The following is a 16,756-nucleotide window of genomic DNA, read 5'->3' on the forward strand; positions in this document are numbered from 1 at the left end:
TCAAATATACTCAGTAGAAATGGTGACACTGTATAGAGACGCCTGTTAAGGAAAAACATAGGTTGCGTTCCGAATCGCATACTTTCTACTATATAGTATGTAGAAAAAAGATTTAGGATGTCCCGATTCTTGTGGCCAGATTTAGGATGGTTAGAATACCCGGATGGTCTACTTCATGCGGCCAAGATTGTTAGTGTTGAAAAGTGCATCCTATTTGGGCGATTCTGACCCACAATCCAGTGCGCACGTGAAGTGACGTAACATCGACGAAGCCTATAGGTCCATGTTATGAAAACAAACGGGGATGCGACGGATATAAAAGCAAGAGGCAAGATCAAGGCGCAATGTTATGATGAAATAAGAGAGAAAAGTATGTCCCAATAGTATGTCTACTGCATCCTAACTAGATTCTTTTTATCGTCGGATGTAGTATGTAGAATAGAAAAAAGAAAGAGTATGCGATTCGGAACGCAACCATAGTCTTCTTTATGCAGGGGTTTGGTAGGAGAGTGCAGTTCGGCTCTGGGACAGACAACAATGGAAATAATGCTGCTATTGATTTTCAATATCTGTGCTTCTTTGTTCCTTAGTGTTAAAAAAGCCACTTCTGCAGCTGTTACATAATTATTTATTTAAATAATTACTTACCCATACCTAAATGTTACTGGGAAATGCAAGTAAACTAAATACTTCTCAACACTGGGCACAACATTTCCTTACATGGACAAATGCATAAGAATGCAGCATTAAACATGTCAGCCATCCTGAATCAGAATGTCGCTTCTATACTGAAGTCCTGTGTAATTCATTTTGGTGTTTTCAGTATAACACAAGGTGTCCCATGAGAGTACCTGCAACATGAATTTAACATCACTTCCTGAGCACTGTCCAAATGTACATGTAGGCTCAGGAAGCTGCCCACAAAGCTAAGGCAGGAAGAGTGGAAACAAAAAGCAGTACCTGTGCCTCACCTTAAGTTACGGGTCATTACATGCCTTCAGTGGGAAAGACAACACAGTGAAAAGTGTGTTTACAAGTGTTTCCTGAGTATCTCTATTCATGAAAAAGTAAAGAATTTTGTCAATATTTTAGTATTTTTTCTAAATGCGAGACAAGAGCAAGGTTGCGTGCAAAGAGAATGCACAGGTGAAAGAAGTGGTTGCTCAAACATAAAAGGTAGGTACACGAACAGTGCAACTCCATAGTATTGACCTGAGGGAGAGGGTTGTTTCATTGTGTGCCACGATATTGCAGCAAATTTGGACTGTGCGCATGGACGGTTGCAGAATTGGGAAAGCTAACCATCCGGTAAGAAGCAGGACAGGTGGCACAAGGCATTTTGGTGTAAGCAGGAGTTTGTATTTGCAGATCTACAAGATGGAATAAGGGTTCAGACTGAGATATACATACACAGTATATGAACAGATGCAAACAGAACTAAAGTGTACTGAGGTCAAGCGTTCAGCAGTCTTATTGCCTTGGGAATGTCTACTGGTTGTCTAATGATAGAGAGGTGATAATCACAGGGTACAAGAAGAGGAAATTGCAGCTTTTGTGCATTGTCATTGCAGTCAAAACCAACTAAACCAAGATCAAGTCATGATCAAGACCAGAGTGTATTGAGACGAGACTAAAAGGGGTTAAGACAAATGCAGGACCAAGACTAAGGCATTTTTTAATGTGACTTACTGTATGCATCCATTACAGCTGAATTGTGTAAGATTTTCCATTTTTCATATTATTTCATAAAATTCTGTCTAAAAAGCAAAGTTACAAAGTAGAGCTTTAAGCGATAGCCCCCCAAATCAAGACAAGACAGAATAAATATGTGATAGATTTTGAGTCGAGAGCGAGACCATCAAAAAGACCCGTCTCAAGCATTACAACTCTATGAACTTGAATGCATCTTGAACTGAGGCCTTCAGGCTGAATGATGGTCACTTTAATCATGATGTCCCCCCCTTATACTAAAGAAAATAGGATTACCCAGCTTTCTGCCTTACTCAAATGGCCCATATTTCACCATCCTATTTAATCCACTTGTTTTTGTCAACACCATTAAAGGGGCTCATCTAACTTCTTCAGAACAATCAAGGTAAACGGTGGACTGTGCCAAGAATCATAATCTGCATCTAACTGTATAAACACAGTAGAGGAATGTGGCCTGCAGCCTGTTGAGAATGGACAGTGTGTTGATAAATAAGGAAGCCTGAGTTTTCCTTATAAGGCTTTATTAAAATAACAGTTTATTCCAAAAATGACTTGCATCTCGATACAATGAGCATGTATCTAATACTTCATCTTCAGCTGCGTACATCTCTGCAGTGCAAATGATACTACAACTATCAAATTAGCTTATGTTGTATCAAGAAAATACATATCTACTACTTAATGCCAACCAGAGGTTAACGAGCAAAGAAAGACAGAATTACTGCTGTGGGATAAATAATGAAGGTGGGGGAACAATGAGGAGAGAACATGTAATGACTGAGTGTAGTTTGGCATAGAGGAAGACCAGCTGTGAAAAGCCATTTTCAGGTGTGTGGTGGTGGCAGCTTGGCCTGCTCTGCCCTGCTTTCAAAGAAGCTGTCGGTTATGTCCAGCTGCCACTGTGGCTGTCTGCGCCCCTGTCCAACCCATTTCAACACTCTGACTAATTAGATTCCAGCCTCATTTATAAACAAGTTACTAAACTATTTTATGAGGGTGTATCGCTTGAGTCTCATTTTCCCAATTTATCTCAACATGCTGATGCATAACCAAATATGGTAATGCTCCCCCACATCCCGATGCTCCTTAAATCAAATGCAGTTAAGCGTCAAAAACCTCAAAGAAATGGGTCATGATTGATGTGTCTGTAGTTTAACTGCGATGATGGGGGGCTCCTCTCAAGTGGAATTACCAAAAAATCCACAGGCATTGTTCTTGACAGTCTCGGCTCCGTATGGAAAACAGTTTCATATCATTTCATTGCAGCCCCCGAAAAACCTCCTTCCCCATTTGTCTGCAGACATTGTTTGGCTCTTTGTAAAACATAATTGCGTCAACAGTCACACATGAGATGAGACACCAGACCTTTTTACTCGATAAGTGCTTTTTCCCACAAGGTAAATTTGGCCAGCGGGGACGGAGCAAACATGCGAAAAAGCAAACCAGCACGAGAAAGTCATTTTCCACTGTCGGTTGCAGTGCATTTTAATGAAGTTGATGGATTAATGGCTCACTTTAGTAATGGGCCACTCGGTAGAGCACCGGTTGAGCCTGTTCCAGTCTATCAGTGCCCGGCTTATCGCATCAGTAATGGTCACTCTCAACAAGTCCTGATCCGTCTGTTTCCACATCATTTTTCCATCTAAACGCCTTTGTTTGAAAGTTCCCTTTTTCTTCCCATGTGGAAAGCAGATAACCCGTTCTCCTTGAGGAAACACTGTTGTCCTGAGATTAAATGGTTAGAAAAAACAGGAGGTCTTAAGGGTTGTTGCTGATTGCCAGGTGAAGATTAAACTCCAGGGTAGACATTTAGCACAAGTGGAATAGACCTCATTTTATTGAGTGAGGTGAGAATGTGTGTGCACGCATATCTTTGAAACGGTTGAGCTGGTTTTAATGTGGGATTTATTTAATCCCTGTGTGTTTTTTTTCTTGCTTTTTATTTAAATCTTTGTCTTGGAACAAATCTGTGTCCAGTCCGATGTTGCTTCTAGGGGTGAATGTGGTTATTGGAGCAAGAGTCCATGCACACGTTTCCTAGAGATTCTAAAGTCTTATTTTCTCAAAGAAGGTGTACACATGTGGGAATTAATTGGCCTTGAAGTTTCGGGAAGTAACCGTGTACTGTTTGACACGTTCTACCTGATTTATACTTGGGTTAACCCAAAGTTCCCAAGAAGATAAGGATTTCCTACATTACTTCTAAGAAACGGCCAGATGTTTGGGTTTTCAGCGACTATCATAAATCATTTATCAGTTGCAAAGAGACAAAAACTGTGGCACTGTTGAAACCCAGCATGTGGTGTGACAATTTGTTGCAAGACATATCGGGACAGACCTCAATAGGAGCCAACTGCAGATTTTATCAGTGAATTTGCATAAAGTAATTTCTCACAGTATGATGAAATTTGAAAGAAGTAATAACTATTTGAGGTTAATGTTTATTTTCTATTAAAACAATCTATCCAACTGCTTTGTTGTTGCTGCCCTGGAAATATCCTTACCTGACATTGTGTTTTACTGTGAGATATCATGTAGACGAAGAATAACTTAGACAATTTAAATGGACCCAGAAATACAAGACGAGTCGCCTATAGCTTGTTTTTTTCTTCATACTGCGATATGTTATCGTCGAAAAAACGTTACCTGACTGGATGAATAGACCATCACTGCTTTTGTGTGTAAGGATATCTATTCATTGGTGTAATGTTATTTCGATTAGGGTAATGGATCTTGCCACTCTCCACCCAGTTCTTTGATCAGAGCCCCACCTCCCGGGCTCTTATCTGGGCCGACACAATGGAGCCACAGCCTGCTCTTATTCTTCTATTCTGTAGAGGAGGGACCGTCGGATCACCTAATGCGCTTTATCCTCTTTATACCCTGCATTTCACACACACACACACACACACACACACACACACACACACACACACACACACACACACACACACACACACACACACACACACACACACACACACACACACACACACACACACACACACACACACACACACACACACACACACACACACACACACACACACACTGACACAGACTTGTGGTCATGGTGGTGGTTTCACCTCTGAGCTGAATATCACAGTGTAAAGTGCGTCTTCCTTCTTGGTTATTGCCTCCCTTTTCTATTGTCCGCCGGGTGTGTGTGCGGGAGGTGTTCTGTGTCAGCCCGGATGCAATCGGCCTGTTTACTGTGATTAAATGGGAGCAGAGGAGGTTGAACCGTGACTCTTTTAGAGTGAAGGAAAGTTGTCCTACGCTATGCGGTATCTTAGCTGCTCCAGGCCAACCAATGCGAGACTGTTGACAAGAAATACGTTTTTTTACACCACACCTTTATTTGTTTTATGGCTCTCCAACTGCATTTCCCCAATGTCTCTTTAGTGAAATTATTAATAAATAATTCAGAGCAAATGGGGCTGTAAACATCCCCTGGATACTTTCATATAAGTTTGATTGGTTCTTGGTTGGCTGGTAAACACAGTATTTAATGTAAAAATGTACCTTTGGGATCATGTCCAACTATCCATTATACACACACACACACACACACACACACACACACACACACACACACACACACACACACACACACACACACACACACACACACACACTGTTAAGCTGTGAACCTTTTTTTTTGCACGGACATAACATATAATTTGAAGTAATGTGTCTCACATCTTAATAATAATTACCATACCCAGAGGAATTATGGTTCGTGTATCGGGTTTGACTCAAGTCAGTCCATGTGATGGTACCAGCAGCTGGAGGGGGTTATTGGGAATGAAAATGGAAATTGCCTTCTCTAATTCACTGGCTAATGCGGCCCATTATCCTCACTTGGCACCGCAAAAATGCAGAGAATTATGATTTGGAGTCACGATGACGGGGAGGGCTTTATTACACTCAAATCACCTGAGTAGGAGGTTTCTATACAGAGAAAAGTCAATTCAAAACTCAAGGGGTTTTACACAAGGCTCGCTTTAACTTTTGTAGTAATTTCATACTTCATCGAAGCTATTTTAACACGGTGCCATTATCAGATTACACTGAGGGAGAGATTTGACTGTCTTTATATGATAACTGATCTTATCTTTTTTTGTCTCTTGTGTCTTTTTTAGGTATTTGGTGATTATTATCACTTCCGACATCGTAACGTGGTGAAGAGATCGCTGACGGATCACAGGGGGACACACGTTCGTCTACTAAAAGATCCCCAGGTAAGAAATGCAAAGACTGGGTGCTCATGTGGATGTGGTGTGTTGTGTATTTGTAAAGTCTCACTAAAGTGTATCTACGGGTAACATCGTCAGAGCTCTTTTCTTTACCATTCTGGAAGGGAAATGGAACTGAATCAGGCATTCTGTGAGTGGTGTTTGTATTTATTCAGCCCTCGACCCAGTAAACACACACACAGCACATCTGGGATCAGTCTGGGGGAAATTCTTCAGGGGTCATAAGTCAGCTCAAGTGGAAGGAGATTTCAGGAGACTGGGATGAGTTATAAAGCAATATTTTTTTTTGTTTGCGAGGAGAACAGGATTGTTTGTATTGCCTGTATTTAACCTAGTGCAATCTGTAAAGGTTCTGGGCTTGGGCGCCAAGCGTATCAATGTTTTGGGTCTGAGCTGAACACATTGAACAATAACAACCTTATAGTCTAAGGAGAATAATCTTTATCTATACAGCAGCTGACCTCACAGTGTTTTCTACCTTAACTAAAGGCTTAGAGATAGACGGATACATAAGACAGGCAATCTTCCAGGGAGATAATGTTCTGACAAACTTTCATTTGAAGAAAATTGTTTCTGCAAAAGGACTTGTTTTTGTACTCCTAGTGGTAATAGTCCTTTAATTAACTATACCTTAACGTCTTATTCTTAATTCTAATTCTTAATGACATTAATGAATTTCCCTATACTGTTCAGACATGTTTTTCGCATGATAAAATATCAAAACTATATAAGATTAGTTCATCATTTACAATCTTATAAAGATGTTTTTTGCAAAGAGGAAAACAGTCAGCCAACATTCCCGAAAGAACCAAACCCTTAGCCCTGATTTCTTTTTTTCAGCTCCATTTTTTTAATGGCCTGTTTTTCTATTCCCCCCGAGTGCTCCAAGGTGAGCGTCTTCTCCCCAGATACCTACGCTCCTCTGTGGATCTCTGCAAAAAACTAGTTCCTCATCCTTGACTGATCTAAATTAAAATTTCACAATTCTGTATTTTTCACTCTGTTTTGCAAGAGAGTTTGAAGTTATTATGAAAATGAGTCTGTGTCCTCCTAGCCCTCTGGGAAGGACAAAGGAAAGAGTGTGAAATTAACGTTCCTAGCTGTGGGAATAAAAGGGAGTGTGCAGCCGAGAAATTGAATATTTTTGTAAGAATCTACTATCAGAAATGTCTCCAACCTTTTGAATCAGTCTAATAAAAAGATTGACTGAATAAAGCAATATAAAAACTTTAACAAAAAAAATGGGTAGTTTGAAATGCTGGATGAGTCATACTTAACAGTTGAGATGACAACAAAATACAGCTTGTAAAGCATTATTTTTTTTGTTCTTGAAACTATATTAGGAATAATTTGGTTGCAACACATTGTTTTTTAAATCGTTTGCATTTCTATACTTCCTTACCAATACGCCTCCCGTTCCCACACACAGTATGATGTACGAGGTGCATAGGAATCAAACTACCAACCCTGCGATTAGTGGGTAATCAAGTCTACCTCACTAACCAATCGATTCCTTTCGAACCTTCAATTATTCAAGACAAACTTTGTATCATCAGCATGAAATATGTGATAAAAAGCGACAGTGTTTCCAAATTGCAGCGTTACTTCAATGGCTTCTTATAATATAGCATATGGCTGATTGTTTTCTAAAATCTCCATGTTAGTTTATTAATGTGTTGATGACGGGAGGGTTTGGGACTAACTTCAGACAGCCTCTCCTCATCCACTTTAAAATATCAACAGTTCACTTGTAAATTTCGCTTCACACCAGCTGTGCACCTGTTAAATTATGAAAAACAAGAACAAAACAATCCATCTTTAAAAACAAAAAACTTAGAGCGGCTTTTGTTGCATCACTCACGGATACTTTATGTCTTAGTAAAACAAATAATAATAGGAACTGCCTGCTGCAACAGTATTTGTTTGAGTTGTCCATGGTTCACTGGCTGGCTGTGCTGTGCTCCAGGAGTAGTACAGAAAAAAGGTTTTTCAACAGAGTGCAGTAGGGTGCGTTGTGACAGACCGCATACCCAGAGAGCACAATGGGTTACAATGAACAATGAGTCTGAAATGTCTCTGGCTTTATATAGCAAATCAATTGACTCCAATACTGATCTCAGGCACCTTTTTACTCTTCAGCTGAGTCGGCCTTTTGCTTCTCTGTTTTCCACCCCTGGTCTGAGTTCAGTCTGGTGTTGTTGTATTTTTCTCCGTCTCCTGTTGTGAGTAAAATGTTTCACGCTGTGCCCATGTTTGTCTGCTTTCTCAGAAAACCGTCTCTTCGGTTCTCCCTCTCTCTTTCTCTCTAATCTGTAGACAGAATTTAAATTGTCAACACGCTGATATCATTTCGACAAATGGAGAATTTCAAGGACAATCATGGTCATTTAAATAAATCTCAATATCAAGCCAAACAAATGCAAAGCGAAGCAGCATTACATGAGTCAAAACTAATCTGCTGCCATGCCGTCATGCTGTGCAGCTATCCACAGTACACAGGTGCATGCTGGGAATAGGACAACTTCTGCTGAGTTTTTTTTTTGTCTGCGTCGTATGTTAGAATTGGTCCACCACCCTCTTTGGGATTTCCTTTAACGCTGCGGCTCCATTTCCTGTTGTCGAATTCCTTTTCTCCCACCGCACCTTCAGAGAAAAGTGGAAGCCGTTCAGGAGGGGTCAGCTCAGCCTGTCATGTACTGACGGGAGTAAACAAGATGCTTTATTTATTAGATTGTTTATTTAATCATGAGGATGCTTTGCAAATGCTGCAATAGCTTGCCATTTTTCTTTACCAAGTAGACTCTCATGTCTAAACATCGATGCATTACTGTAACTTTGCAGCAACTAATAGTTTGATCAAAGCTTTTAAAGCAAGCAGATCTTTGCAAATTTAATTCACATTTGCATCAGCGGGCTCTGGCTTTTTCTGATAAGCGGAAAAACACTGTAAAAAAAAATCTTTTTAATAGGAGGAAGTTTAGGTCCCCAGAGAGACACTGTCCTTGTAGCTTTTTAAACTGGTGGAGATGAAGCCTGAACAAAAGGCTCGGTAAACTCTCTTTGAAGAGTGTCTAATTACCGACAAAAGCACCTGGACCCGCGCCAGATCTCACAGACTGGGCTAACAGAGCCGCGTTAATAGGGCTCTATTGAAGATTTAAAAGCTTGGGGTCTATCTGCTACCTTCGAGCCTTCTACTGTTTACTGTTGCATTCTGTTGTTGTTGCTGCTTTGTTATTGTCGTGAGGACAGTGCGTTGCTTCATTTGTTTCTCTTTAGTTAGTTTAAAAGTAGATTATGATTTAGGACACGCAAAGCAATGAGAGTCTCAGAGATGTGTTGAAGTAAAAACACTCCATGTGTTTGAGTGTGACCGAGGGCTTTGTATTGCCAGTTTCACTTTGTAGCGGGTTTGACACAGGTTAATAATGTTGGGAGCCAGTCGGAGTCAAATCAGAAATATTATAAGGAAAAAATTATTTAAAATTGTATTTTATGTCGAGCCATACACACTATACTGTAGCAACAGCACGTGGCAACACACAATTCAATTCAGCCAAACGTGTATACACAAAGTACAAACCATCTGACACAGTAATATGGACAATATGAATGTGTGTTTATGTGTGTGTAAATGAGAGCGTTTCCAAAGTCAGAGTTCCGAGTTCAATCCATTTAGTTCAATAGTCTGTTCCACGGCCACTGTAACATCAAAAGGCGTTGGCATAAATGCAAACGACATCGCCGGTGATCTGTACTATAATTAGTCTTATGTTCCTTTTATGGAATGATGCTTGATTTGAGGTTTCCATGTACTGTAGCCTCGGGGGGCATGCTGTGTTTGTTTAATGAAGAAGGACAAAGCAGTGGGTGGGCACAATGATCCGAGTCAGGAATAATTTTTCCGGACAAATACAGTATGAGACTCCACCTAAACATGAACCCTAGCAGTCTTCATGTATTGGTCTGGACAAATGACAAATATACACTTTTCCACTATTTCAAAAAGCTTATTTATAATTAAAAGGATTTTGTTAACTTCGTGACTCTGTGTTCTGACAGGGACTATTGGAAGAATGTTTGTAAAAATGCATAATAGAAAAAAAAGGGGCGACATTTTTCTTGTTAAACCCCTGCCAAAGGAAATCTGCTCGAGGAATTATGAGTCTTGCGCTGAAAGGTGTGACTTCTATTGTTTCTTTTTTCCTGTTTCTATAGAATAGGAAGAGAACATTATGTTGGAAATGAGGACTTTGATCTCAAATAGTCAGTTTAATAATCAAACCACCATTGTCCATTTTACACTCACTGGCATTGTAAGTAAATGATTGGCACACAATGAAAGTGTATTTACTGTAAGTATTTCTCCGCACAAAAAGAACCGTGAAAGGACTGAAAATGAAGCTAATTACTGTACTAGCATGCAGCTGCGTAAGATATATTTTTTCACAGGGTTGACTGATTGAGCATCCCCACTCTCTTAATAGATTGTAAACACACTCTAGCCACTAATGTGCACCATTATTTCCTTATGAGTCAAGACTAAAGCAAACTCCTGGACATTTCCAAGAACTGTGTGCGACATTAAGCTGAATGGCTGCACAAATTAGTGGTAAAATAACTGATGGTGTCTGTAGCTTAAAGGAGCATAAACTGTAAGTACTGTACTAAAGCTAAATGGTATGTTTCCTGGGAGTGTATGAATTAAGAGATTGAGCTAGTAATGCTAGTATTACCTTGACCTCTTTAGTGAGTTAAAGGGATAGTTCAGTATTATTGGAGTGGGGTTGTATGACGTACTTGGTGTAGAACTACATTGCCAAACTGCACTTGAAAAAAAAAAGTGCAAAAATAAGTGAAGACGGCCGTGTTATCCTTCATTTGGCGTACAATTGAAAGATTTTTTTTTTTAGGTAAGCATTTATAAATGTGTTGGGAAAAAAACTGATTGCCCTGTATGCAACAGTACAAGGCTTACTTCCATTACAGCGAAACTCTTTAAAGTGACTGCGCTGATCGCCTTCTCAATAGGGTATCCAACTAACTATGCATAGTAGTACCTCATACAACACCACTTCAAAAATATACTGAACTATCCCTTTAATTTTTTTTCTGTTTGGAGTCGCCGTACCAGTCGGTCTAGTTAGGCCTTCCTGGTAGCATTCCTGTGATGTTTCCCACACAAAATTCCAACGAGTGCAAATGGGAGCTGTCGCGTGGTCATGAGAGGCATGCACAAGATTAAAAAGTTCCTGCGCTTGATGTTTTCTGTATGGCGTGCAAAACAATACAAAGGAGATTGGGTTACACAGTGATTTTAGGAACAGGTTTGTTTTGAGATACATGCAGCACAAGCGACATGCTGCAGTAAACAGTCGGTGGCCTTGGAACACTATTCAAAACTTTTCTGCGTTTCCAGATAACAAATATTGCGCAAACATAGATTTAGTCATCATTTTCTTAAGAATCCTGTCGTGTTTGAACAGCTTGTGAATTTCCCTTTCACAAAGACGTTACCCCCCGTTTGTAATGTGTGAAAACAACAGAGAGGGTTTCACACAGGATTTTTGCGTGCGTGATTGAAAAGCAGACGAGGAAATGGAAGAGGGGAAATCGCGATACCCCGCCTTTTTTTATGACGCAAAAGAAAGAACGACTTTGAAAAGTACATTTTGGTCCCTGCATACAATTGAGCCTTTGTAACTCACACTGTATAGATCCTTTTAAAGTCAATAGTGCCATTTTCCTTTGAAACAGAAAGCCAATAGTGAAGCCTGACAGAGAGGAAAGCGTCAACAACTGGGTTTCTCTCTCTCTACACCCATCCGCTCTCCAACTCATTATAGTAGTTATAATGCCATGTGTAGGAATAGGTTAGTGGAACTATGGGGATCCTTTATAAAAATTGTGATATGGATAAGATATTTATTGATTCATTGAAGATACACTGTGCCCTTTTGAGCGGCTGTTATGATGGCATTCATTTCACATTTGACATGAGTTGATTGCACATTACCTAGTGAAGAAATGGAAATGTCAATCATTGTCAGGCGTGTAATATATTTTTGCAACCGATGCAATGTTTTCCCGCGACACGATGTACCACTCTGATTTATTCTTCCCCATTGTTGTCCTCCCAGACAATGCACCAGACTTAAATGCAGAGGCAGTAAGGAAGCAGGCATTTATTTTTTGAATGTGGTAGATAAGATATTTTATTTCTTCTTCCAAAAGTCCACAGGCTGACAACGCTGGCACCAAGACAGTTTATGGCGCCAGTTTCCATTTTCTTTTCGACACCTTCTTAATTTATTTTCGGCGCATATACGGCAATAAAGCTGTCAGATTCCCAGAGGTCTGAAAAGGGTTGGCCACTTTGCTTTGTTTATCTCCTCCTTTCTGATGATCTTTTATAGAACAAATACAGACGGCCTCTAACTTATTTCCCTCTCACCAAGAGCAAAGATCGCACAAACATACTGGCAGTTCAAGTCTTTGCTCTTTCTTTTTGCTTTTAACAGAAAAACGTTTGCAGACATATCTATCATCAGTAGTTCTTTGACATCATGTTTATAGGCCCGTCAGTTGCAGCACTCCCCTAAAGCCTAGTTAAGACTACAAGATTTTTCCACTCGCGAAAGATCATAGGCAAATGGGGTTACACTCCTATGAGTTTTGACCGCTATGTGTGAACTGTTCAAAGACGAGATCCGTGCATGACCAAGGCACTCGCCCAAGCCGTGCATACGCCGGCCCGACAGACTAATAAACTATAGTAGCTTCTTTAATACATTGGCATACACACAAAACTTTTCAGTATTTGTGTCAAAAACAAAGCACAAATGTTTTTTTATTATTTATGAACCCTCCAACTCTCTTTGTAAAACAGACGATCCTTGCTGCCTGTATGTCCAAATCCATTCTTTTCTCCAAATCTTTTTAACTTATTTTTGTTTGCTGCAAATCAGCACACAAACTACTTGTTTCTTGCAGACACCCATGGATAGAAGAAAAGAAAAGAAAAAGCATTCTTGCATGGTATTGCGTAATTACCCGTGCCACCTGTCGCTTGTGTTGTTCGTTACACAACATCGTTTTTAGATCGGACAGTTCTGTCTTTGTGAATGATCTTGTAATGCGTGACCCCCCTGTCACCGATCTGTCATGTATTATTCAAAAGCACAGTGACGCAAGACACCCGAATACAAGGCAGAATGTCGTGTAGTGTGACTGAGATCAAACGACATTGAAAGTCGTGTAGCGTGATTGTGTGTGTGTGTGTGTGTGTGTGTGCCTGGCTTAAGTGCACATGTTCTGTGTGGAAAAAAAAGAAAGCTGTTCCACAGTTTTGTGTGTAACCCGCCAAGGGGCTGACCTCCTGCTGCCTATAATAATCGCATGAATCCTCCTCTCGGCCTTTTTTAAGCTTTTAACCAGCCGAGGGAGCGACACAGACGTGAACCCATAGCAGACCTCTCTGCTCTACTTGAAGCAAAATGATTCCGTTATGGCCGTAGAGTTGAGTTGGCATCGCTTCAATGTTGCAGCTTAATGTGACCTTCATTACTTCTTTCCTCTTTTACTCTTGTGTCTCTGTAGCGAGAGAGAGAGGGAATGAGAGAGAGAGGGACCCACACACAGAAAGAGAGAGATGGAGAGAATGAAGGAGAGAGGTGCACTGTGATTTGGTTGTCCTTCACATCAGGTGATCTGTCCTTGCAGTAGGCAGCCCTCTCTGTCTTCCTTCTCAATCACTTTATTTCCCCTCGTTTTCTCCCGTCGCTGGTCTACCATGGCGTTTTTTGCGGTGCAGCTTGCGAGCACACTTCTGCAGAGGGGAGTGAGATGCACGGATATTCTCACTGAATGCATTCTGCTTCTGTCAACACTTTCCGCAGGAGCTCGCAAATTACCAAAGCCTCCTGCAGACTCTTGGTTCCTGTTGTGTGTGTGTGTGTGTTGTTGTACTTCTGGTGTTGCGTTTGTAGCCCAGTGTGTGATGTTGTTAGTGTGCTGCTGTGTGCCTACATACTTAGGTGTTACCCATAAGCATAATGGCTCCTCCTGGCTCATTCCATTTTACACCAATCTCCCAAAAATTGAATTAGTCCCGGTCGGCTGTGGAGCTCATCAGTGCGTCTCATTAGCGCCGTGCCCACGATGCCCCTGTGCCGCTAATCTCACTCTGACTGCTGCCGTCCCACAGAGAGGTTGGATCTCTGTATTAATTCATATGACCCTCGTGTCTAGCACGGTGCGTTTAATTATTTCTTGTCCTGTATTTTTTTATATATTATGTGAGAGTGAGCAGAACCCTTACGGTATTACCGTCGGGTAATACCTTTTCCTACTTCAATTGTAGCATATTAGTTTTAGTTTCTCTCCTAACACTAGATTGAACTAGATTACATTGAACTAATCACGATGAAGTTACCCTCACCAAATACAATTTCTTTTTACTGAACAGCGCTTGAGAACATCACTATGTGACGCATTATAACCTACGTTCCAGAAATGAATCAACTTGTTTGCATTTGCCATCTTTTCTTTCTATTTATCGCATGAGAGGATTTAGGGGCCCTTTTTTTGACCGTTTTTTAATGAAGTCATTAAAGGAACAATATCGTTGCTAAAAAATTAAATACTAATTGTGATGCTTATTTATGCTACTGTCTTTCTGTGTTTCTTTTAGGTGACTTGGGCCGAGCAACAGGTGTCGAAACGGAGGAGAAAGAGGGAGGAGGCCTTCGTCGAACCTGTCGATCCCAAGTACAGAGACCAGTGGTACCTGGTGAGTACTCAACAGATATTTGACCAATCAAAATACTACAGCATGTGTGTGTGTGCACGCGTATCTGTGGGACATAAGCATACCACATTGCACTCTGGTCGAGCTTTCTTATCCACTGAACGTCAATACAGATAACTACATTCATGCCCCCCCCCCCTGCCCCCCTGGCTAAAAGACATGCCTGTATGAATCTTATATACCACCGATGTGTGAAATGCTGTTGCGTGTCTTGTTTGCAAAAGAAGTAGAAGTCTTATTAAAAACAGCTCAAACAATATGGACACATGCAGAGCGGGCCTGTTCAATTCTGAGTCGCGTACTATATAGAATTGATTGCTTTATTTAGTCCATAGTCCGTAACAAAGAGAGAGACGGACGTGATTCACCTTGAAGCGCTCTTGTTTTCAGTAGATTGATTTTCCACGTTTGACTTGAAGAATGTCTGACTGACACATCGGTCTGTTTTTAAAAAGCGGGCAAGATTTTTTTCTGTTTGGGCTCCACTCCTCCTTCAATTACTGTGCGGAAGCTTCCGGCGCCAAAGAGATTCATGGTCATGCAAAACAGACTGGTATCATCACCACCAGTCATTCCAAAATGTCTGTGCTTTAACAGAGGCAGGCCATCTTCCCCAGAGTGTTGGAGTAGTTGGTGGCATCTTGAAAGGCGAGGGAGTGGATACAAGTCTGCCGGTTGTTTCAATGTGACAAAATGTAATAGGATCTGCCACACATTCAGAGCACATGTGAGTGTGTGATATGTGTGGATGTGGTAAAGCGTGTGCAAAATGTAATGGCTTTTTTTTTTTGTATATTTTAAAGCTTCATCTACTGATTACATTCATTATTGATTTAGTCTGCCAGTTAGAATTTCCCAGAGACCCAGAGGGATGTTTTAAAATTCTTAAATCCAATCAATAATCCAAACCCAAAGATATTCCACTATCATATGCTGTATATGACAAACCGGGTCCTCACATTTGAGAAGAAATATTTAGAATTTTAGATTTAGAAAAAAAGACTAAAACGATTAATTTGTGGTCGCAGCTCCAGTATCTTTGTTGGCACATTTTCCAATCGTATAAGATTTAAGAAATGCACACTGATGTTGTATGAATGTGATACATTTCTGTATTCCTTTTGTTCTAGAGGAGCTGAACCTGTATTGGTGTAAAACTGCGAAACTAAAGACTGATTTCTATTTTTAAGTCCAGAGGCACTGGCACCCCGTGAGGTTGTAAGCTCGTTAAATGCCCAAACGGCACGAAAACTGAAGCAACACCTTTTGCTTTTCTCATTCCCACTAAGGGGATCAGCTCAGCTTTAAGAAAGAGAAAAAAAAACAGCATTTGAACAAAGCAAACAACCCAACATTTACTGTGTTTGTGTTAATCATTTACCTGAAGCTAATGCTAATTTGTTTTAGAGGGCAATATATCACAATGAGAAGTGTCGGACAAGAAGATAAATAAAAAAGTACCAGGAATGTCTGCACCAATCTTAGTAGCAATCCATCCAATATATGTAGAGACATTTCACTCTGTACTTGAGTGTTGGACCAACCTCCTGACTAATATCCCGTTGTTAGAATAGCTTTATAAAGGAAAACAGAGAAAGGGAATTGGATGGCCAGCAGCTCTGTGTGCTCTGAATGGTGGTAACAATTTGCTGAACAAATTTGTGAACAGGAAAAATGCATTTAAAATGCTCAGAAAAGTCCAATTTGCCTGGTTTTACCCTGAACTCCTAGGGGCTTCAAAAGATGTTGGTTCCACTAAAGTTTGTCTCTGCATTTAAGTTGTTTGGGAAAAAGTTTCTCTTTTTGAATAATAAGTCAGTTTGGTATTATGTTTAGAAGTTCAGAGATGTAGCCAAAGGTTGTCAGGTTACAGGCATACGCTGCCTCTCTGGACAGTAAATAAGTCTGTGCCTCATTAAAAGTGAACCTGTCCACAGGAGGGAGGGAGGGAGGGAGGGAGGGAGGGAGGGAGGGAGAG

General features: G+C 40.5%; 1 protein-coding gene across 2 annotated transcripts in view; it reads left to right on the plus strand.

Moving 5' to 3' along the window:
- furina (furin (paired basic amino acid cleaving enzyme) a) overlaps positions 1-16,756 on the plus strand; it is a 94,434-nt gene that overhangs the window by 38,061 nt on the left and 39,617 nt on the right. For both annotated transcript variants that reach the window (XM_080030629.1, XM_080030628.1), the window contains exons 3-4: positions 5,856-5,954; positions 14,662-14,760. In XM_080030629.1, the coding sequence (XP_079886755.1) occupies positions 5,856-5,954; positions 14,662-14,760 (198 nt within the window). The remainder of the gene's footprint in view (positions 1-5,855; positions 5,955-14,661; positions 14,761-16,756) is intronic.

Source organism: Ammodytes marinus (genome assembly GCF_949987685.1).
Source record: "Ammodytes marinus genome assembly, chromosome: 1".
Taxonomy (NCBI): Eukaryota; Metazoa; Chordata; class Actinopteri; order Uranoscopiformes; family Ammodytidae; genus Ammodytes; species Ammodytes marinus.